The sequence below is a fragment of the Eufriesea mexicana genome, unplaced genomic scaffold (genome assembly GCF_001483705.2).
Source record: "Eufriesea mexicana isolate 0111107269 unplaced genomic scaffold, ASM148370v2 scaffold18737, whole genome shotgun sequence".
Taxonomy (NCBI): Eukaryota; Metazoa; Arthropoda; class Insecta; order Hymenoptera; family Apidae; genus Eufriesea; species Eufriesea mexicana.
In genome coordinates this window covers 6,239-29,953 of record NW_016926029.1, presented here as the reverse complement: position 1 = coordinate 29,953, position 23,715 = coordinate 6,239, and the positions used below count along the sequence as shown (strand labels likewise).

Below are 23,715 nucleotides of genomic sequence, written 5' to 3'. Positions count from 1 at the left end.
TGCACGATGTCGAAGTTGGCGGGAAAGATTGGCGGTTAATTGGAAGATAGCATCGAGGAAAGAAAAAAGAAAAAAACAAAGGTGGAGGTACGTATGTATATGCGCGAGAAAGGAATGGTGTTAGATTATTAATCGTAGCCGTCGAAGAAAACACGAGAGGAGACGAGAGCGAAGCTTTCGATAGCTATTATCAATCGACGCGATAGAAAATCAGTGATAACACGACACGAGCGAACGAGAGGTATACTTGGGTGTTCGCGACTGGTTGATGTGGTTTAAGATCATCGAACAGAGAGTGTCAGTGATACTACTTTGCTCATTTTCAGGATCTTGGTTCTTTCGCTGATTCCCTTGGATTAATATCTTTCGTCGCTTCGCCGACAGTGAGGGTGAGAAAAGAGGTGAGAATGTGATAACGCCGTTATAACCGGAAGATCGATTTTCCCAACGATCGCTAGACGTTATTGACCAATGAAATTGGTCGTTCACTTTGGATCAGGTGGGAATCGTTGGTGGGAATGTTGTACTAGTCACGGAGGGGCTAGGTGACGCGCGTTGGAAAGATTTCAACAGGAAGCTGAAGTCCGAGAATAGTCCTTAAAGAGCTAAGGGTATATAGATGGCATCTCGGTTCCGTTATTGAATCGGAGTACTGGTTCAGATGAGCGAGTGAGTGTCGATCGAGCGGACGACCCTTCTTTGAAAGAAGAAATCGACAGAAGAAATCGAAAGAAGAGATCGAGAGAGAGAGGGTAAATTTGCGAGGGAAAAGGATGAACTGGAAGAGAGGAATCATTGATGGGAAGATTCGGGCCGGTAGCAAAGCAGTAGCGAAGCAGACTTGGTTGTCATCGAAGCGTTCGAAGCGGTAGGCCGATCTCGTTTCAAGGGAGAAAACGTATGACGCGCGGCGGCGGAGACAACGAGAAACATCATACGGGAGCGCGTTACATACATGGGTACTAATTGGATCGTTGCATTGATGATCGCCTGGCTAACTTGTTCGGTGAATGGGAAAGTGACTTGTCGCGAGGTGCAACTGGCCCGCGACTGCGAAGCCCTTTGCAAGAAAAATCGTTACGGTACGATTTCCTGCGAGTTGAGAGTAGCTGTTCTATTACCGGCGGATCCGAGTTTTGATATCGCGTTACCCAAAGTTCTTCCGGTGCTAGGTACGTATTCTTGGAACGATTTCGCAGGCAGAAACGGCAAATTTACGGGAAATCTATCGGAAGAAAATAACCAAGACTCTGCTCGTTCTCATCTTGTTCACAGATTTGGCCGTTTACGAAGCCAGAGCGCGAAATTTGTTACCCTACTGGTTGAAGCTAAAATTCCTTTCGCAAGACGATCACTGCGATGCAACGTACGCTCAGATCGGCGCAATCGATAGCTTTTCGAATTGCGTTCATCTGTTTCTTGGGCCTGCCTGTGATTATTGCGTAGGTAAGTAGAATCTTTCCGGCCGTCCACTTTTATACCACGGGATACACATACGTACGCGATTTCAGCGGCTGTTGGCAGAGTGGTGAAATTCTTTGGTTCACCGTTAATTACAACCGGTGGATTTACCTTCGATTTCACGGAAAAGAAGACCGAATGCAAAGACGAATACTTTATGACAACGCGAATCGGAAATGTGGCCTTCAGGGATCTCGCCAATTTCATCGTCGCTTTGATGAATCGGTAAATCAAAGGAGAATTAGCCGATGAATCGGCGATTTAGGTTTCACGCTAGCTTCAGGTCGAATAATTCGTATCGTTGTTTCAGATACAAGTGGCGGAAGGTGCATTTGGTGTACGCGACCAATGGACAATGTCAAGTCGCCGGTAGACACACTTGTCAGCTACTGATGAAATCAATGGTGGAGTTTATCAAGAAGGAGCCAAACTTTACGTTTGGCACTTTCGACGTGGAAACCACCGTGTCCGAGGATTATTCAGAGGTGTTGCAAAATCATGTGGGCAACTGGTACGGTGGTAAGTCAATAAGACGTCTTGGAGATCCGCCTTCTACGACAGCGAATTAACGAGTCTTTCAGTCGAATCTGAACCGTCGTTGTCGTCGTCGTTGTCGCGAACCTACGTATACACGATGGTCTTTTAACGCGTTTCGCGAATCACTGGCCAATCAAATAAACGTTTACGCGAATTTGTTTCCACGAGCGATCGCGGAACTACCAATTGGAGAAATATTTCTGCCCTGCGCTCCTCTCCGTTGCTTCTTGCTTCTTGCCGATACGAATAAACGATATGAGTAAACATCGAGTTTAGACGAAATCGTACGAAAAACAGATGCAACGAAAAGACGCGTATCGCGTTTCCGCGTATACACGGTATACACGGTATACGCGGCAGATAAAAACATAATTCGTCGCACGCTTTTTATCGTCGATGCTTCGACTTTGAGCATACTTTTTGTTATCGCAGTCGTTCATCAGGGGTGTTACTACATCGACAAACAAGCGTACGTCATTAAAAGGAGACATGGAGGATCGCCCTGCATGGCAACGAGCCGAGCGGCGAATCGTCGTTCAATCTCGTTTGAGAAGAAATCGTGGAGAACGTGTCGTGATCGTGATTCGCGATTTCCATCTCAACGCCAAGTCCGTTTGCCATCGTACTTGGTCGCTCGTGCGTTACCCTTCCCCTTTCATCCATCTCGCGATTTCTCACTTTTTACACTGTTGGCGTTGTCTTTGCGTTCGATGGAGAAAAGGCGATCGAAAATGCGACTATACGTTCGTCGGTCTAATTGTCCGTATCAATTAAGCGAAGTCAACGTTATCGCATTGTTTCCTGCGCGTTATCGCGACATCGTTATCATCGAGCCAAAGCGTTTCTATTATTGCTCCGTTACGGTACGATATACGGCAGACGCGTCACAAAGTCTATATTTAAACGTTTTCTCGACAAATAACGTACAAAAATGCGCACGCGATCGATATCCGTTCAAAGTGTTACAAGGCTCTTTCGATCGATCGATTTTACTCTCAACGTCGTTTTCTTCTCACTGTTTGCCACCGATTAATCATTCGAATCCGCACGTGACTCGTAAATTCGTTTCAACGTTCCGATCGTTTCGATCGTTTCGATCGTTTCAACTTTGCCAGACGACACGGGTCTCAGGAATGCTGTTACTTTCGTCGATAACGAACGTACCTTTCGTCGATAATAGACACGGCTCTTCATCCGTCGATAAGTCGATCCCTCTGCCTCTCTTTCGAATCGAACGATTTCGATGATGTCGTTGCCGGATACTACTCGCGTTCTTCCTTTCGCAGGGTGGAAGAGAAAAAGGAAAAGGTTCCGATCGATCGGGATTTCTACGGAAATCGTTGGGCGAAGGTTTCATAACGCGAAGGAATAGGACGATATCGGTGTTACGCCCGCGCGGGATAACGAAAGGGCGGAAGAGAGAGATTGATAGGAGGCAGAGGACGTGTCCGGACGCATGCGTTCATACCGTTCTCCTACCTGTGGTCGCGATCGGCGCAGCAACGTGCACGTACGGTCTCGTATCCTAGATGCGCGTCCGCGGCCGGAGGGGCGAAGAGCAACCGAGAGGAAGAGGAAGAGGAAGATAGAAGGAGCAAACGGAGGAAGAGAAAAAGGAAGAAGAACGTGGTGCGACATTGGTGGTGGTGCGATTGAGAGAAAAGCGGGAGGGTCTCGGTGTTTGCCTCTCAGTTTCGTTCGCGCGGTCCAAGCTCGCTCGCTCCTTTCGCTCTCGAGCTTTTGCCTTTTTCCAAACGGCACGCGGTTTCCGCTGCGATAAGCTTGGCGCGTGACACGCACGCGAGAAAGAAGCACGCAGTACGAGGAGAGGGTGGGAATCCGAGATCGTCGCGTGAAATAACGTGGAACGCGTGTTCGAAAAGGCGATGTTTGGATTTGTAAAATTTCACGCGACGCCTATGCACGCGCGATCGCTACTTTATCCAGGCTAGAGGTCGCGTTTCGTGCGGAAAGAAACGCATTTTAGTTCGCGAGGATGACGCGTGGATCAGCATCGATTCGCTGATCGTCGATCGCGAGGCGCGAACGCGAGGCGCGAACGCGAACGCGACCGCGAGATAATTTTTCGAGATCTCGGAATCACGAAGAAACCGAAGAGAAAGACGAATATGTCCGGTCGGTCCGCGTTTCAAAGAAGCGACGCGCTAATTCGTAAACGGCGGGATTAAACGGCGGTATCTATCGGATTCGGATGTCCCGTGATTGGGTGATTAAAACGAAAACGAGATGCAAAAGTGCAGAAGCGATTCATCGATGCGGCTGACGTTGTTCCTGACGACGATGTGTGCTAGCGCGAGCGCGAATAACAACAGCGTGCCTGTAGAATCTGCGAAGGAACGTCTGGAAACGCAACTACCGTTCGAAAGGGAGGTGAAGTTGGCCGTGATAGCACCGGCCGATTCTCATCACGAACAGAGCTTGCCGAGAGTATTACCGGCCGTCCTTCTCGCGGTGAAGGCGGTCAGTTCCGCGAAAGGACTACTACCAGGGTGGAACATCACGGTCGATCATCGGGACTCTCGATGCTCCAGCATCTACGGCCCGCTGGCCGCGTTCGAGTTTTACATCAATCGGACGGCAGGTCATCCGTTCTTGTCTTTCTCATCCCCGATTTATTCCATCTTTTTCTCGTTTCCCTCGTGGCACGCGTCGCGAACGCTTCCCAGTGAAACAACGATTTCACCATTTCGTTCCAACAACAGGCCGATTCGCTCGTCACGACATCTACGACATAATCAGAATCGTTTACCTAGTCGTTTATCGGCGATCGCTTTATCGCGCGAGTTACCTAAAACGATTCTCGTCTCGGCCCCGTGGCCGATGACTAGGGCCACGGTGAACCGCGAAACGGAAAGTGATGGTCCATGACTGACGTCACATTCGCGTATTCGATGATCGATCACCACTGGCATTGGCCACGAGGCACTGACCACGGACCACCACCGACCATCATCGGCCATCGGCCATCGATGCGACACGATCGCGACGACGTGCAACTGGCGCTCGGTCACTCAACCAAAAGCCAGCTCTGTCTCTTTTCTCTTCCCTTCTCTTACCCAACGAATCATTAAATACCTCCTCCATTCCGTTTAATTACGCGTCCGCTGTTACTGCTTCTGTCTTCTTACCATTAGTTACCTGTCACTCCTCGTCCTTTCCCTCGATACTCTCTTTCGCCTTCATCGCGAGACGTTTAAACGTTGTCCGTTGGCGGTATCAGCGTAAACGTTAAAGCGTTTCGTCGGTCGAGCGAATATCAACGATTTCGTTTCGTCTTCTCAGCCTATAACGCAACACGGCGATCGCGTAAAGCCGTGTTTACGTGACGAGCAGCAGTAAAACGGTCTCGCTGGAACACGCGGGAATCATCAACGGCGATCGTACACGGTACCTTCCACGTATTCAGCCTCGCGTCTCGAAACACGCCAACTGCGTCGAAACTTACTTTTCTCGTTCCTCGTATCGATCGAGCGAGCGGATGCTATGGTGAGAAACAACAGTTTTTTCTCCTTCATTTTTCTCTCTAATCACTGTATCGCGTCGGGTCGCGTTCCCTCGTGTCACGCGGTAATTGTCCGGCGAAACTTGGCGCTGCAGGAATCCACCCTGCTCGTCCCGTAATAGTACTTTCTCCGCCGTTGCGTCGCGATATTTTATTTATTTTCATTGGAATACACGGGAATGCTCGGAACGAAGGTTACTTTTCCTGATCGAGAGACACGACCGTTCGCGATATCTACCGATTCCTCCCTCCCCGGCTCCGATCGCTTCCCGTTTACTTATCGAATCGTCCTCCAACTATTTCCAGCGGTATCCTCCTATTCCATTCTCCGTCGATCCTTTTACGTTTTACGTCAACGAGTTTTTCCGTTCGTTTCCGCTTCGTTCCAACGAAATCTTCCAATCCGTTTTCGTTCAAATTTCCTCTAAGAGAACAGAGAATCTACTACGCTCCCCTCGTCATCCGTAATCGTACCTCGTAAAAATGGAAAATCGACGAAACCACCCTTTTCGCGATTTCGATTTCGCGTTGGGGAGAAAGCGTAGGGGATGAGCGAGACGGGAAGTAAGTAAATCGGTATTCAGACGCTTAAAGGGGATCCCGCGTAATAATTAGCGAATAACGATCGAATTCGGTGGCGATGCGCGAAAGCCCCGAAAGGTATCCCCTGTCCTGCGAGAAACAAACACAATCGGGAAGAAGGTTTTCGGGGAGGTTTTGAACGCGCGGACATTTGTGAACGCAGATGCCTTCTTTGGTCCCGTATGCGACTACGTGATAGCACCTGTGGCGCGATACGCCGGAGTATGGGGTATTCCCGTGTTGACCGCGGGTGCTCAGGCCGAGGCGTTCCGTTACAAGACCGAGCACTATCCGACGTTGACCCGGATGATGGGTTCTCATCGGTTGGTCGGCGAGGCGCTTCGACACATCTTGAAGCGATTCGGATGGAAGATAGCCGGACTTCTTTATCACAACCACGCGATGGCGAGCAGCCGAGGCAATTCCGAGTGCCATTTCACCTTGGGTGCCGTTTTCACGGCTCTCGATCAAACACCCGTTCACAAAAGCTTCAACCAGGAGTCCACTACTGTCCACGATTATCGAAGTTTGCTCACCTTCCTCTCGAAATCTGCCAGGAGTGAGTCACGATCTAGAGTTATTCGTAAAACTACCCCGACCGGAATCGCGTTCGCGGATAGACGGCGACGTCTCGTCTCGGTGCGCGAAACACACGACGGTTATTAAAATCTCGGCGGAGATACTCGTCGCGTTCACTCGTCGGGAATGTTCGTTCGGAAAAGTAAAGAGTCGTTCTTTCCTTGTTTCAGTCGTAGTGATGTGCGCCAATTCGACGACTATCAGAGAAATTCTTCTGGCTGCCGAACAGCTCGGAATGGTCGATTCCGGAGAATACGTGTTCTTTTCTATAGAGCTTACGTCCAGGTATGCGCGGAGAATGAGAAACGCGTATCGATGATACGTATGTACTTATCTTATATAATCCTCGTCCAATGCGAAAGCCAATTCGACCGAGTGCTCTCGAACCGGCGGCGATAATAAATCTGCCTAATCGCCTAAACGCAGCGAGATCGAGGCGGAACTTTCAAAGTTCGATCCATTCGTCGTTCGGTTCGCTTTGTCGTGGAATAGGAATTTCATTTGGAATACGATTCTCCGTATCGTTATCGTCCTTTTCACTATTATTATTATTATTATTATTATTATTATTATTATTATTATTATTATCGTACAATGGAAACATCATACGTATCATCGTTCGTAGAACGAGCTTATTCAATTGGGTAGAGAATTCCGAATGGGGTTGATCCAAAAGAGACAATGTCGTCGGGAATGGATGCGCTTTGTTTGACTGTTTCAGCGACAGCGACTCGAAGGAACCATGGAAGGTGGAAACCGACACGGCGGAAAGAAACGAAAAGGCTCGAAAGGCTTATCAGGCACTGTTGACGGTCACCGCTCGAACCCCGGATAATATCGAGTATTTGAACTTTTCGCGAGAGGTGAAAGCTCTCGCGCAATCCAACTACAATTTCACCTTCGGAAACAACTCTGTTTCGACCTTCGTAACTGCCTTTTACGACGCGGTTATACTTTACGCTCTCGCTCTCAAAGAGATCTTACCGGAGCATCCTGGCAGGGTGAACTTGGACGGCGGTAATCTCACCCGAAGAATGTGGGGTAGAAGTTTCAAAGGTGTGGCCGCGATTTTTTTTATTTCCCGCGTTCACTATCCGTTTCGCCCGCTTCTCGCGTTATCTTGTTAATTTCGTGTTCTCTCGAAGCTTCTCTTGCCCGCAATCCTTGCACCCCTCAACCGTACGCGCTTCTGCCCGCGCGCTCTGGTCGCGCACCATCAACGCGAACGGTTTTGCTTGCAGGTATAACAGGGGATGTGAATATCGACGAGAACGGGGATCGAATAGCGGATTATTCACTTCTCGACATGAACCCGAAAACGTCCAAGTTCGAGGTAAAATAATCGATCGCGTATCGAACCCGTGAGCGTTCTATAACGCGGTCACCGTGAATCGTGTGTCGCAGATTGTCGCCCATTACTACGGTGCCAATAAGACGTTACGATACGTACCTGGGAAGAGGATACACTGGTCGGGTGGTCGATCGGTACCACCGCCGGATACACCAACCTGCGGCTTCGACGGTTCCCTCTGCCCTGACAACTGTGAGTCCTGTTCCGATTTTCATTCTCTCCATTCGTCGCGTCATCGCGTCTTCCCCCTTCTTATGCCTTTCACGCTTTCCCTTTTATTCTTCTTTTCTTTTTTCTTTTTCTGCCACAGCTCTACCGGGACACGCGATACTCTCGATGGTATTGAGCTCCATCGTCGTTCTTCTCATCGTTGCCTCGGTCTTCATTTACAGGTAAACGCAATGCGATTAATCCACCGCTTTCCCATTTCCGATCGAGAAACGGCACTCGGCCTCGTTCCTTCCAACATCGTCGCTTCCGTTCGCCTCCTTCTATTCCCTCTCCGCTTTAACGTCTTAATCCTATTAATATCAAGATCCATAGCGAAATCGCGGATCGGCCAGACCGTTCGACGGACGCCTTAAACTTTCATGGGCCGACCATCCCTAACCGTATTAAACGGATCAATTCGCTAGTCGAAACGCCAACGAGTTTTCTCGTCGGTAGTTCTTCTATACGGTTCCTAGTAATGCCCTAGCAATTCTCCGGTAGTTATACGCCTAGCCACTTTCCGCATTCTCGTGAAAAATTTATTTTCCTTTCTTTCCTCTTTCAGACACTTTAAACTCGAAGCGGAAATAGCCTCCATGACGTGGAAGGTACACTGGGACGACATTACTATTGCCGTGCCGTATGCAAAAACGCGAGGTTCCATGTACTCGTTGATCGCAAGCAGGATGCGCGGTAGCGATCTGGTGAATACGAAATATAACCATTATTTCTCGATGAAACGACTATCGCGATACCGAGTTACCATGTATGTGCTCTCGTAAGCTCTTTTCATTCTCGATTATTCGTTTTCATATTTTTCCTTCCTTTTCTCCCATTTCTTTTCGAAGGAAGAAAGCACATCGAGAATCGAAAGACATCGGAGCAATCTGATAGTTCGAATTAAGCTCTCGTTCCAAGTTGGGCTGAAAGTTGTCAAGGACAGGTGCAGAGAGCATTCGAAGGCTGATCGAAGCCGAGATCGTTCGACATCGTTTGATAGTCGTTAATAGATAGGGAAATGTCGCATTGACTACACGCGTGTATCGAATTTCGACGAGGTTATACTCTTTTACGCCTATCTCGAATATAACTACGTCGAATTTTTCTTCCTTTGTTACAAGTACAATGGGTAGCTGCTACTGCGAAACGCGACAGCTACAAAGCTGACGCGAAGCGAGCGTAACCAAAAGGAATATTCTTTTCTTTCGTTCCAGACCATATACTCGGACGAAAACGTCAGTTTACCGGGTGAAGTGGATAGAAACGTCTACATACCAACGGGAATTTACAAGGTTCGACCTTACTGACGGTAAAGCGACGTGTACCCAAGATGATTTACGCGTTACACTATCCGCGTATATGCCCCTTTATTTATATATTTACTCTTTCGCTCTCGTCTCCTTTCTCTTTTACATTTTTCATTTTCATAAATTTAGTTTTGTTTCTCACTTTCTTTCCTCGAAACTCTTAGTCGCGGATCATAGAACGGATCATAGAAATACGTAATGCGTGAGAGCAAAAAGCTCTTTGAAGATAATACGATACGATTGGTCGCAGAACTCTAAGGTTGCCATAAAACTGATACCGAGGAACAAGGTGGAAATCTCGCGGCCTCTGCTGCTCGAACTGAAAAGGGTGAGTATACTCGATTCAGCTCTCGGAACGGTCTATCGAATTTGTGAGACACACGCCTTTCTGAACGGAAAGTTCGTGAAAAATGGTACATTTTTCGAACAACTTTCTACTCTAATCGGTATAGTTTTCTAGATAAAAGGTGACACTTTTACCGTTTTATTTGCACAGATGAAGGACCTTCAACACGATCATTTGGTGCGGTTTTATGGTGCCTGCGTCGAACCTCCGCATTGCTGTCTCTTGACCGAATATTGCCCGAAAGGATCGCTTCAGGTTTGTCGGTAGAATTTTATCCCGTTAACGTTTCGCGAATATTCAACGATTCGTGCTAATTCGCTTATCGTAATCGCGACATGTCGCGCAATTATCCGAAAATATAGCTCCAACGAGAATACGCGAGAATGTAATAAAGTCGCTGATGCGTACGCGAAAGAGGTTACTCGATAAAAGCAGTTTGTCGTTAATTATATGTCTCGGATTAATAGTTATCTCATGCTGCAGGTTTTCCGTACTTGTACGATCCATAGAGGAGAAACGGTATTAAATTTGACTCACGTCGCATCCACGATAACGTCGCATTCGTTATCGGACTCGATTAAAAATGTAATCCAAATGAAAATGTTTCCGAGATTAAAGTTTAGTTTCTTTCTGAATCCATCGGATTCAACGAGGAATAAATTTCGGACTGACCTTTAGCGCGTTACTTCCGCGACAGGATATATTGGAAAACGAACAGATCAAACTGGATCGCGTGTTTCGAGGATCCCTTATTCACGACATCGTTCGAGGAATGGCGTATCTTCACGCATCCGAGGTGAAGAGTCACGGTAACTTAAAGTCCTCCAACTGCGTGGTCGATTCACGATTTGTCCTTAAAATTACCGACTTTGGATTGCACGAGTTGAGAAGAGCGAACTACTTCGAAACGGACGACGACAAGACCAGTTACGCCTATTGGAAGGGTGAGAGGAAATGGAAAATTATACGTTGCGGGATGTTTCGAAAGCGGGTTAAACGATTTCCTCGGAAATGGCGTATTCGTCGATACGAGTAACGCGTGGAGAAAATCTTCGAAACACCTCGTACACGTACGCACGTTCGCAAATGTCTCGTGCGTCGTCGCGAACGTAAACGCGGGATAGTAAAGCATCGTTGTTCGTACAGCACAGTTATGGACGGCTCCGGAATTATTGGGAATGGAAGGACATCCACCCGAGGGTACGCAAAAAGGAGACGTGTACAGCTTTGCCATAATCGTCCATGAAATCGTGGTACGCCAGGGACCGTTCTACTTGGGCGACAACTACGATTACTCCCCAAAGGGTAAGTCGTTTTAGCGAATGCGTCACGCGTCTTACCTTGTCCTCTCGTCGTGTCCAATCGTTACGAATCGTTTCGTCAGTCGAAGAAACGAAACGTTTTGTCGAATTGATCGTCCGCCGATGAACCGACCGATGGACCGAGCAATGGACCGACCGTTGAACCGACCGACCGGTAAGGGAGTTCGCCATCGCCGGTAGAGAATAAGAGTAATTCGTATCGACCGGGACTAGACGCGAGACGACGCGAAACGACGAGAAACGACGAGAAACGACGAGAAACGACGCGAGACGACGCGATGCGTCGGGTATACGTCGGTGGTACACGAGGAACGATGAAAACGATGGGAGCTCGTAGGAGAAGGGAATTGCCAGACTGGGTTACGCCGCGGCGGATCGATCGGTAACGAAGTTTACGAGCTTTCGCAAGCTCGGTTTCGACGCGAGCGGCAGGATCGATGAAAGGATGGAACGTGCCACAAGTAGGCTGGGAACGTTTCGAGACCGGGGTTGAAAGCTCAGTCGAAGCTTTCACGCGTCCTGGAACGTACACGGGTTTCGCACGCGCGCTTCCTCGTCGTTTCTCTGCTCCTCCCCTTTCTTCCATTCGTTCTCACGTTTTCTCTTACTCTCTTTTCATCTCTCCCCATTTTTTTTTTCTACCAACTCTCGCACGTACACCGGAAGATCGAGTGACGACACGTGAAATCGACGAGGATCGCGCACGATAGGGAATCAAAGGCTCCGGTACGCGAACGCGGGTAGGACTCGGTTTCGCCGGTTCCACCACCGTTTAATTAACCGACCTCGCCAACCCTTTCGAGAATCGTGTGTGCACGCGCGTTCTCTCTCTCTCTCTCTCTCTCTCTCTCTCTCTCTCTCTCTCTCTCTCTCTTTCTCTTGTGCCATCCTGCGTGTTCCAACTGTTTGCGTGTCTGCTGCGTAACTGCGTGCCTACATGCCTACATGCCTACATGCCTGCATGCCTGCATGCCTGCGTCTAACTCGGTACGTGCTTGTGTTTACCAATCGTTCGACCGTCCCATTTACGCGGCCCGATTTTCTTTTTTGCTCGATATCCAACCCCTTCCCCTTCCAACTTACCCCACTTTTCTCCCTTTCACCCTTCCCTTTGCTCCTCTACTCTCTAACCCTCTCCCGCCCCCGATCCTTTCTTCTCCCTCTCTTTCTCACCTTCTCTCTCTCTCTCCCCCCCCTCTCTCTCTCTCTCTCTCTCTCCCCCCGATCTGCACACTCCATCTTCCTCTTTCTTTCTCGCCCGCCCCCTCTCTCTTTCTCTCTCAGCTCCCCGCCGCTTTTTTCGAAGCCAATTACCCTGATTTCCGAGTATCCGAGATTCAGCGATTAATTGATTATTTCATACGGGACGAAAGAGTGACGAAAGCGCGCCGACGTGCGCGCGAAATTAGTCGTTTTCGGCCACGAACGGTAAATTACGAACGAACGTGTATTCCGCTCGCAAAGTTCGCGGTGTCTTCTGCTCGAACACTGCCGCGATTACGTGGACGAGGCTAAAATCTTGTTCCTTGGCATTCGTCGGACTTCTTACGGATGAAAGACGTCGTGATCGAATGTAAAAGTCAACGCAAACAGTTGCATAAGCGGAAAAGTAACACCGGAGGGATTACTGGTTCGCTCGTTTCTCGTAAATATCTCCTTACGTGTTGCTAGAGTTTATTCACCCCGAATATGGCGGAAACTTGAACTTTTCGGTAACGTTACTATGATTACCGCGATCCGTCGTCCGTGCCTCGAAGGCGAACGGAAAGGATCGAAAGATATAGAACGATAATTCGAACAAAGTGTGTCGTAAATAAGAAAGAACGGAAATAACGATGCAATAAATCACTTGCGCGATAATAATCGAATCAGTCGTGTAAGGAACGAATCTCATCTGTTTCTAACGTCGGAGATCACCGCGCGTTCGTTCATCCCTTTGGTCGTTACACGAAAACTCGTTGAACCACGCGCTACGCTATCGAGGAAACAACGAAGAATTACTTCGGAAAACGTAGATATCTCGAGCCGATTGAACGATATACATCCGTAAACAATGTTAAACGACTGTATTTTTCTCGTATCGCGATTCGCAGAAATGCGCGTGCAATCGCGTGGATGAAGGGGAGAAAGGTGAAAGGGAGTGTGAGCAGAGAAAGAGAAAGAAAGAAAGAAAAAGAGTGGGAGGCAGAGGAAGAGAGAGAGAGAGAGAGAGAGAGAGAGAGAGAGAGAGAGAGAGATGATAAATTTGAGCGGGTGATAGGTAGAGATACATAGCTTTCGGTATAGATAGAAAAAAAGGAGAAGAAATGGCGGAAAAAAGCAATACGTCGAGCACGAGTAGTTTAACTTTGCCGGCGATGCCGGGTACCAGTCCCGATGGTGGGGCCAGTCCTCGAAGGGCCGTCAGCCCGTTGCTCGAAGTTCGTAGGCCTCACTGCACCCTCAACTGCGAAACTTGCAACGCCTTCTTGGAGGATTTGTACAGGCACAGTAGGTGGCATATTTACCATACACCTTTCGCCTCTCGTCTTTCCGCTGTGATTTAATATCATAGAATCCTCGTTCGAATTTACACACGGTTCGTTTCTCGAGAGCCCCTTGGATCGCATCGCGCGTTGATTGCACGTTTTCCATTGTTCCTCGAAATCCGTGTAAACACGTCGTTCTTCCTGTCTGGTAACGACGCGGCCAACCGCGCGTGTCGTTCGACCTAGCAAGACCCGTTTCACTGAAACGAATACGGCTTGTAAGTAGTAAGAAGACCGATCGAACCGGCACGCCAGCAGCCCGATACCCGTTTTGCGTCCAATCTCTCTCTCTCGGCTTAAGCGATAGTCTCGCGGGATCGCGTAGAAAATGGAAAATAAACGCGATATTCTATCGATATTCTATCGATATTCTATCGATATTCTCCTAGGCAATCTAATAAAGAGTAATCTTGGATCGTGCCGCGTTGCAAACTTCTTTTTATTACCTTACAGAAATCGTGGAAGGAGTGAAAAGGGGTGGAGGTTCTCCGTTGAGGCCTACGATCGACGAGTCGGCGGTCGAGGAAGAAGTAAGCGAGACTTTTTCCATTGTTAAACGTCGCAAAGGAATAGGAGAACCATAACCGTAACGATTCTGTATAGGTTGCTACCTTGATGAGGAAATGTTGGGCACAAGACGCCGCGGATAGACCAGATTTTCCAGCGCTCAAACAGACAATTCGGAAGATTAACAAGTAAGTAACGAATCCCTCGAGGGAATATTTCCTTTTTCTTTCTTGCCAGGAGAAATTTAATATAGATAATGTAAGAAAGAAAGATGCAGAGTTAACGGTTTACAGCAAATCTTTTCCTTTTTATCGCGCTTTTATCCCTCCCTCAACGTTTTACTCGACGTGAATTAAGTCCGATATCGACGGTAATTTTCATATCGAATCATGTTACCGGCTAGATAGCCTTTCTCTCAGAAACGTTCCATTTAGTTTGTTCTTTCGCATCGACAAGTTTTACGAGCGAACAAATAACGGCTGAATGCAAATTTGCCTTTGGTTAGGAAAACGTAACGACGACAAACGAATTATCGGACGCGTATTCGCTTTCGGTAATCGCGATGCCGTTCCGATTTTTCCAAAATTCCCGCTATACGCTATACAAAACCTGTTTTATAAATCGTACCGGATCGTATATCCTATGTTCGATTACCGTCGTTTCAACGCCCTCTCGAGTAACGAGATAACGATTAGTCGTTCTCTTCGAACGACAAATAGACAAAGTACTCGATCCCGTTTCAGAGATTACGAGAGCAGTAACATCCTCGATAATTTGCTATCCCGTATGGAACAATACGCCACGAATTTGGAGACCCTGGTGGAGGAACGTACCGCGGATTATCTCGAAGAGAAACGTAAATGCGAGGAACTTCTATACCAGTTGTTACCAAAGTAAGTCGGATCTGACTTTTAGAGATCGTATCTCGAGTTCGTCATCGTACACCACCTCGTCGTCGAACCTTCGAAAGGACACCGTTCCATTTTTCCGTCACTATGCGTATGTATCTATACTCACCGGTTCGTTGAACGGAATTTTTAGATCTGTCGCTTCCCAGTTGATAGTCGGCCAGAGCGTGATAGCCGAAACTTATGACCAAGTGACCATCTACTTTAGCGACATCGTAGGATTTACCAAGCTCTCTGCCGAGAGTACACCTCTCCAGGTCGTAGATTTACTCAACGATCTGTACACGTGTTTCGACTCTATCATCGAAAACTTTGACGTTTACAAGGTGAGATTACGATTTTTCGAGCAAACATTTTCCAATAAACATTGCCACTTTACTAACTCGGCAAAGGAATATTTCATCTGAATTGATACGCGCGCGCGCATACCATTGTATTCGATCATGGGACAAGATATAGCGCGATATTCTTTTCTAGGTGGAGACGATAGGCGACGCGTATATGGTAGTGTCAGGATTACCAGTGAGAAATGGAACGAACCATGCCAGAGAAATTGCGAGGATGAGCTTAGCGTTAAGAGATACCGTGATGACCTTTAGTATACGTCACAGACCAACAGAACAACTAAAGCTTCGAATTGGAATGCATTCCGGTAAAATGGAATATAACATCAGCACATTTCTCCTTTGTTCCTTTTCGTTTCGTCGAATATGAAATTCTCTTTCTGCTTTAACATCGACCTTTTCCTTCATCGATATGTCGCGTAACCCTTGTTCATTCTGTCCGCTCTCGTGCTCCTATGTCGTCGTAAATCACACGCTGAACCTACGTAAATAATTATTTAACAGATTAATCGTGATTTCAGGACCTTGCGTGGCTGGTGTAGTTGGTCTAAAGATGCCTAGATATTGCTTGTTCGGAGACACTGTCAACACCGCGTCTAGGATGGAGAGTAACGGAGAAGGTAATCGGACAGTTGTTCCTTATTTCTAATATCGCTTCTTACTATCTCGAATATGTTTTTCTTCTGCTTACAGCATTGAAGATTCACGTTAGCCCGAAAACGAAAGAAATCTTGGACACTTTCGGGACATTTGAACTCGTTTGTAGAGGCGAGGTTACCTTAAAGGTGAGACTCTTGATTTCGTGCCGAAATCGGAGAAAAACTTAGCGTTTCGATCCCTTTCGTTTTCAGGGTAAAGGCACCATGACCACGTACTGGTTGATCGGTGAAAAGTCTATCGATAACAACGTTCAACAAGCAAATGCTTCGTCGTCAACGTTGATACCTGTGACAACGATAACGGCGGCAACCACGACGATAATAACGACGACGACGATGACGGCAACAGCCATGACAACGATTGCAACGCCGAGCAATCAAATTTTGGCCACAACAATCGATCAATCACGATCGTGTGTCGATCATCCAAATGTCGTAGCGCAGCATCGACCGGATCAAACAAAGGTGCAAGATGTACGATCCTATTTGTCGACGCAACAGAATTGCCAGGACCAAAATCATCGAGTCGTTCAGAAAGGGCGCCAAGAACAGCAACGATCACAAACGAATCAGCAAAAGGGTCAGTTTCGACAACAGGTTACGAGTCAACGCGATGCTTCGATGCAAAATCGGAAAGTAGATAGCAAAGATAAAAGTGATTGCGAAGGCAGTCGCGATATTGGTAATGAAAATTGCGATAGTGGTGGCGATGGCGGTGGAGATGGAGATAGAGGTGGTGGTGGAGGTGGTGGCAGTGGAGGTTGGAATAACAATAATAGTGTTGGAAACAACGGCGGGGGCGTGTTTGCAACCGGAAACGGCGTAGCTAGTCACGGTCGTACGATAGGCAACGGTTCGCCATCCCGAAATCGGTCGTCTATCGGGTCGACGCTGTCGACCAACGTCATTTCCCAAGGTCGACGTTCCTATCAAGCCGGCGAAAATGTGCCGAATCACACGGAAAGCGGTCCAAACGCACCGCTTCTGGTACCCACGACACCCCCTTCGCGAGTCTAGTTCCATTTCTCTCGACTCTTGTATCACCCGACACTTTCCGATCTTCCGTCGATAAATCGACCTCATCCGTAACACGTGTACCATCGTTTCGCGTAGAGTAGCAGCCAAGCAACTTCCGATCGGCGTCTCCGATCGAAATTTGGGTCCACATGTTCGAAAGTATGCCTTTCGAAGTAAAAATAAACATTACGGGAACACGATCGTTATTTATTGTATCGAGGAGAGAAGGGGCTGGCATACATCTCGGTGGGAAAAGAGAGAGACTGTTACTTCTTCGTTGTGATTAGTGCTTTCGTCACTCATTCCTTTATGTCACGGTCTATCTTTCCCTCCCTTCCTGCTTCTCTCTTTCTCATTCTCTCTCCCTTTTCCGCCGCCCCCCTCTATCGCTCTCTTCTCCCTCTTTTCGGATATCTGTTTCGTATTTCGGCAGGTGTCATCGACACTTCTCAAGGACTAGCGCTTTCAATAGAGAAATCGTTAAAATCCAAAAAACTTCATCGTATTGTAGAAGAAATTATTTTTTGCGCGTGCGCGAGAATCGATCGCGACAAGCGGAAAGAGAACGGTAACGACGGAGGGGAGTGGTCTGGATGGTTAGTGATTTCGAAAATAGTATTTGTCTGTCTTTCGCATTTCTCTCGTCGTACCGCGTTATTGATTTTCGTCGATTCCATCGAAACACGCCCCGACACAAATCACGCGCTCGAATAAAACTTTGGAGGAGACGTGCGATCGAAGCGAAACACGAAGGAAGAGGAAGAAAGAGAAGAGAAAAACGTTACGTATTCGCGTGAGTGCAGATTTCGCGCGCATACGATTCTGTTTGCCGAAATTGATCATATATGTATATACGTACATGTACATCTGCAGAGTGTTCAGCTTAAAAGAGGCCACCTACTTGTCTTCTATATAAATACATTTACGTACGAGAGCCATCCCTGATTTAAAAAGTCCAAGAAAATTACAACGAAACGAAGACATTGACTTTATCAGACATTCGTCCTTTGATACCATTTAAATTATGTTGCTAGCATTTTTCGTATCGTCGCAAAATGTGGAAAATAAAAAAGGTGGCTCGTCTTGGATGCGACACACAAGGGCGCGCGTGTCTTTTCAAGGTCTTTCAAAGAGAACTTCGAGGTTAAATATCGACGTAAATAACAAAGGAAAAGAGAGGCTGGACCTCGTCCGAAAGTAAGTCGTCCAACTATCGAGATTCAGTCGAGGAATCTTCGGACGTTCATTCGCTGTGCGGAACCCGAGCGCACAGTGCCGTATGCGTGCATTGCTTGTTCGTATGCGCGCCCACGCGATAAAAGAAAGTATGAAAATTCTGGTCTAGCGTGACGAGCGCCACGTGTCCTAAGTATCGAATTTCTCTCTATTCGTGTCAATCTCTTTTTCAACGATGTAACAGCCGATATTCGGAAAAATAAAGTTTCTTCGTTTCCACGCACGACAGTCAATTTATTTTCCGTCAGCGTTTCATGCTTCTCTATGCTCGATTTAAACGTGATCGATTATACAACGGGAATCTAGAATACAGCGTTTTCGAATATCCAATCGAGATAGGAATTCACTCTCGTGTATATTCCAGGACGTTTCGCTTCTCCACACCGAATTCCCCAAGACACTATTCCGATGTTCACCCATCTACCGTTCCCGAGCTGGTGCAGCAGCGGTCCACCCGAGTCACCCTGTGTATCATTTCGCCTAATTAGCCTTGTTTCGCACGATTTTGTTTATCGTGCTTTTTTACCTGACAAGCATCGCGTCCACCTTCGTAAGCACCGGCGCAAATAGTCGTATTGGGAATTCGTTGAACGAAACTTTTCGCGCACTTCTTTTGCGGCCATACCGGAACTCCGACTTCCATCAAAACTGTACTAGCAGGACCTTTGTAGTACCGAGTACCCCAACCTGAAAGCTCGTGCATCGTCGAATTTGATGTTTATTTGAAAAACAAAGAAAAATTACGAAAAGATAATATCATCGAACAGTTACCAACCCGTTACCACCGCGCTCTTGTTCTCAAAGGTTTGATCCACCGGTGGTAAGCACACGGGCCAAATGTAACTGTCGAATACCGTTGGTCGATGTAACTTGATCATCGCTATGTCGTTCTCGTTCGTGGTATAATCAAAATCTCGATGCACACGTATCTCGGTAACAGCAAAGTCCAAAGCCCTCGTCTCCTCCGCGGTCGTGAAATCGTATTCGCCGAGCCTGACTTTGATGTCCCAAGGTTTGTAGCTGATCGGCAAAAGGAAAGCGAATCGATAGCTGGGTTAGCGCGAAGTTTACAACCACCGAGCTGTTACCTGTTCACGCAATGGGCAGCTGTCAAAACGTGTCTATCGGTGACGAGGACTCCGCCGCAGTACTGAGTTTGGTCTTCCTTGAGGAGAGCCGCCATCCAAGGCCATTCTTTGGGATCGGCCGGTCTGCCACCTACCAATCTGCTTCGACTTTTCCACGTTGTCCCGCATCCTCTCGATGCTTCCGGAATTCGAGGTCGAGACGTCGACGTCCTCTCCTTTTCCGACCAAACGATTCTACTCCCTTTATCGTACGTCCCTGCCTCGTCATGACCTTCATCGTCGTGAGCTGAAACTAAGCATGAAACGTACTTACGTACGTACCAGCGAGTTGGCTAGTTTCTTCTTCGCTCGGTCGATCGTTACGTACCAGCAATTAGCGGTAGAATCTCAGCGAAACTCTCTTGGGTCGTAGATTTTCTGCGCAATCCGTTCCAATGTTTCACGCAACAAATTCCTAAATACCTATTATCGTTTCGTTCCACTCAGTTCGACCTACTTTCAGATTTTTTTTTTTTATCGAGAAAATTGAATTCTCACGTTCGTTCGATGGTGCACGAGTGATCCATAGCCATGGTAAAATTCGAAGCATAGTCCTGGGAAAAACATCGTTTCAAGTACTCGCAATGACCCGCTTTGCCGTATGGCCCGGTACACGTTGGAAGCATCGATGGGACCTAAACAAGAACTCTCTCTTTCTCTCTCTCTCTCTCTCTGTCGTTCAAAAATGACAGCGTATTATAGATCATTGCTTCGTACCGTTCCAGTCGAAGCATCTTTCTCGAGACGCAAGTTGGCTGGCTCGTTATGTTTCTGGCTTCGAAAAATATCCCCCGCGAAATCTAGCAATGACAGAAAAAGCAATCAGCGATAACACGCGGAGGATGTCAAGAATAGATAAGTCTATCGGTCAGCATTGCTTCCGTTTACGAACGAAACGAGACGTTTCCTTCGCTCGATCGATCATCCAAGTACGCGTTTCCGACTTTTTCATTCGTATATGCATTCATTTTTAAATACGTCCGGGTTCGTATACGAAACGATCATTGATTTAACGAAACGTTACCAAAGGAAATAAAGCTTGAACAAAAAACGTCACTTACTTGCTGCACTTATACCGTCGATGACGGTCCCAGTAAACCATAACGCACAGAATAAGTAAAAGAGAAACGTGGATCGAATCGATCCTGCTTGAAGAGGTATCTCCATGCGTCTTCCAATCACCATGCGACTGATCAATAATCAAAATCAATCACGAACAAGAACGTTAGACAGTCGTGGAAGAAGGAACGAAACAACGGAAAGAAATAGGCAACGCTCGCTTTTATACGAGAGAGCGTATGTAATCCGCGGTGCACTCTTGTCTGCCGTTTTGCAGGCATACAGGCGCGGATAGCATTATAGGTAACAATGTCCAACAAATTTTAACTTTTTCTCCAACCTGCAATATCCATTAAGTGTTCCCTGCACAGTTTACTATGCTGAACACAAATACCCACCTAACTTTTAAAACGAGAATGTATCTTTTCACGTTTTTACTTCTCGCCCATTACTTCATTCTACAAGGAGAGTGCAAGTCCTTCGGACCATCGATTTAGTTGAAATTTTACAGGTATATAGATTTCATAATGCAGTTTAAGAAAATATATCATTATAGCCGCAACTACTCAATAGTTTTTGAGATATTTACGATTAAAGTTTCATTACTTTCGTAATTACAGATTTATTTCCATCATTTTACGAGTGCAGTCGTGGCTTAAAAACAATAGATGAATATTCCTGTGGTAATGGACCGTGGTTCGATTCTCGTCCCATAGTTGGTAGTTTTTTAAACTATTCTTGCTGTTGTGTTCATTTTTCGTCTATGAAAAAATTGTAAATAAAATTTCTTTATAAAAAAATTTATTCTTTACGCTTCCTTATGCTAGTTTATATTTATTACAAAATAATAATATTATGTAAGAAAAATACTTTTCTATAGCAATCTTGTTTACTACAGGAAATACAATACCTATCGCTCATGTAAGTATTAATTATTAAATTAAACATCCTATAAGAATGTTGCCTATAATTCCAACTTTGCTGTGCAGCTATAAATTTTCATGAATTAATTACAAAAACTTGGCAATTTATTAATTTTTTACTGTCGAATTGATTTCTAGTATCCAGTTCGAATACAAATTTTACCGCCTGCGATCAGCGCCACCTATGACTTTGGAATAGTTTCGCAAATAGTTTACTAACTCTGGTTACGTGCACCTAATATATCTTAATTTATTTTAATAAATAAAATCATAAAGTTTGCTACATTCTTTAATAAATTCTGCCGAAACAGCGGTTTTAATTAGACAATCAGCACTCATTTCTTTATCTGACAGACGACAAATGTGCAAAGGTACGCCATCACTACGCAGTTATAGAATTTCATAAATTCATCACAGAAATTGAGTGATTTCTTAATTTTTCGCCAAGTGAAAAGGAAAATGCATAGGGAATGAGAAAAAATGGCAAACAAACGCCGGAAGTATTGTTGTGTCCATGCAGTTGTGCCTGCATCACGAAAAGTATGTAAGTATTTGTATTAACATAACCTTTAGTTGTAATTCAATAGCCTAAGTTATGAGCCATTGTTTTTCCACCTTTTATTAGTGATAGCAGAGCTTGGTTGAGAAATGAATATTCTGTTGAAATAAAAAGGTACACGCAACGGTAGAAAAATATTGGACTCATGGAATATCACCAGCGTAGAGCCATTAGATGCCAAGAATTATATTTTATAGCGAGAAAAATTGAAGCAGCAATACAAATATGTTATGATATGTCTATTGGATTTTAGGTCAGCTAACGATATAACATACAAGATAGAAATCCTTGATGGTCAAATAAAGATACAGAAAATGGAGGATGGCTTGGCACACAAAAAGGAATGAAATTAATTTAGTGGTTCGAATGAAAGGTGTCAGAAGAGGAAACGCATATTATGTCGAATAAAGAAACAGGAAAGGGCCAGCATATGTATCAACAGAGAAGGATATGAGGCATGAACATGCTAATATAAGGATCATTGAAGAGATGGAGAATGAACACTTGGTAATGGTTGTAAAAGTTAAATATATATTGAATATAGAGTGTAATTGTTCCATTAAGGCACAAATTTGTAGAAATATTTAGAGGGACTTGGAAACTATAAAAGTAGCAGGAATAAATGGGCTGTGGCACATGGAATTGATTGAGCCAAGAAAGTCAACATCAAAAGGAGGTGAAAGGTATGCCTCACTTGTTGATGGTTATTCAAGAAAAAAACAATTTGTACGACTGATTTATAAATGACTAAAGATTTAGTATGAAATAATATTGACGAAGGTTTTTTTTTTATTACAGGAGACATACAAACATGAGTAATATTTATATGCAAGAGCTAGCCACCAAGAGTAAAGTAATAGGTATTAGTTAATAATATTTCAATGGATTGTATATCTGTTTTTTAAAATTTAACCGATATACAATATTTACTTTCTAAATTTCTATATTAATATATTCAGTAATTTCTAATTTGAATTACAATAATAAATAACAAATTTTAAGAAATTTGATTTTAAAAGTATTTTACATTAATCAAATTAATATCTTTGTTATAACTAGGATATAATGAAAACAACTGTTGGTCATATTGAGCTAGAATTATGAAAATATGTAAAAGAAACTCCAAGGGCAGAAATTTCATACAATTATGTATGAAAGGTTATTAGGATGACACTATATTTCATAAAATTATGAAAGGATTCATAACACAAGGTGGTGATCCCACGGGTACAGGAGAAGGTGGTAAAATATATGGAGAACCATTAAAAGTGAGACTATATTTAAAAATAAAATGAATTCCTTTTTTATCGAAAAATAATTATTGGATATATATGTTTTAGGACGAATTTCATACACGATTACGTTTTTGTCGACGAGATTTAATTGCTATGGTTAATGCTAGAAAGATGACAATAGTTCCCAATACTTCTTTATTCTTAGTTCTACACCAGATTTGCAGAATAAGCATACAATTTCTGGTAGAGCTACTGGAGAATCTATATATAGTATGCTTAAACTCGAAGAAGCACTTGTAAATGAGGTAAATTTAATGTTTACAAGAAAATATATCAATAATTGATATAAATATAATATTTCCCCTTTTTTGTAGAATGATAGACCACTTTATCCT

General features: G+C 45.4%; 2 protein-coding genes across 5 annotated transcripts; one reads left to right on the top strand and one right to left on the bottom strand.

The window, feature by feature from the left end:
* The first annotated feature begins 262 nt into the window (after positions 1-262).
* On the top strand, positions 263-17,465 carry LOC108554341 (atrial natriuretic peptide receptor 1). 4 transcript variants are annotated; one of them, XM_017909582.1, is made up of 24 exons: positions 263-401; positions 500-1,172; positions 1,276-1,446; positions 1,512-1,686; positions 1,772-1,980; positions 6,853-6,967; positions 7,404-7,738; positions 7,924-8,015; positions 8,087-8,225; positions 8,344-8,425; positions 8,809-8,947; positions 9,458-9,535; positions 9,801-9,878; positions 10,047-10,151; positions 10,594-10,840; positions 11,043-11,201; positions 14,200-14,276; positions 14,350-14,441; positions 14,997-15,146; positions 15,295-15,487; positions 15,639-15,813; positions 16,027-16,125; positions 16,199-16,290; positions 16,357-17,465. In XM_017909582.1, the coding sequence occupies exons 2-24, from the start codon at positions 956-958 to the stop codon at positions 17,179-17,181; spliced, it is 4,044 nt and encodes a 1,347-aa protein (XP_017765071.1). In that variant the 5' UTR covers positions 263-401; positions 500-955; the 3' UTR covers positions 17,182-17,465. The 4 variants fall into 4 exon arrangements, with proteins under 4 accessions (XP_017765071.1, XP_017765072.1, XP_017765073.1 ...); XM_017909583.1 differs by lacking the exon at positions 263-401 and having other exon boundaries at positions 469-1,172; XM_017909584.1 differs by lacking the exons at positions 263-401; positions 500-1,172; positions 1,276-1,446; positions 1,512-1,686; positions 1,772-1,980 and adding exons at positions 4,235-4,600; positions 6,267-6,662.
* Positions 17,466-18,654: 1,189 nt separating this feature from the next.
* Positions 18,655-20,796, bottom strand: LOC108554342 (venom protease). The gene is made up of 8 exons (XM_017909586.1): positions 20,606-20,796; positions 20,262-20,344; positions 20,043-20,179; positions 19,873-19,967; positions 19,506-19,797; positions 19,193-19,437; positions 18,944-19,104; positions 18,655-18,881 (listed from the first exon to the last, which is right to left on the bottom strand). Exons 1-8 carry the CDS (start codon positions 20,727-20,729, stop codon positions 18,720-18,722), a joined length of 1,299 nt encoding a protein of 432 aa, XP_017765075.1. The 5' UTR covers positions 20,730-20,796; the 3' UTR covers positions 18,655-18,719.
* Positions 20,797-23,715: the final 2,919 nt, after the last annotated feature.

Bases quoted from the DNA above. Each gene is read 5' to 3' on its own strand.
- LOC108554341 (XM_017909582.1), top strand. From the start codon at position 956: ATGGGTACTAATTGGATCGTTGCATTGATGATCGCCTGGCTAACTTGT. The intron at 8,226-8,343 runs GTGAGTCCTGTT...TTTCTGCCACAG, and splicing joins TTCCCTCTGCCCTGACAACT to CTCTACCGGGACACGCGATA. The intron at 15,147-15,294 runs GTAAGTCGGATC...CGGAATTTTTAG, and splicing joins CTATACCAGTTGTTACCAAA to ATCTGTCGCTTCCCAGTTGA.
- LOC108554342 (XM_017909586.1), bottom strand. From the start codon at position 20,729: ATGGTGATTGGAAGACGCATGGAGATACCTCTTCAAGCAGGATCGATT. The intron at 19,968-20,042 runs GTGAGAATTCAA...AAACGATAATAG, and splicing joins TCGTGCACCATCGAACGAAC to GTATTTAGGAATTTGTTGCG. The intron at 18,882-18,943 runs GTAAAAAAGCAC...AATGATACACAG, and splicing joins GTGGACGCGATGCTTGTCAG to GGTGACTCGGGTGGACCGCT.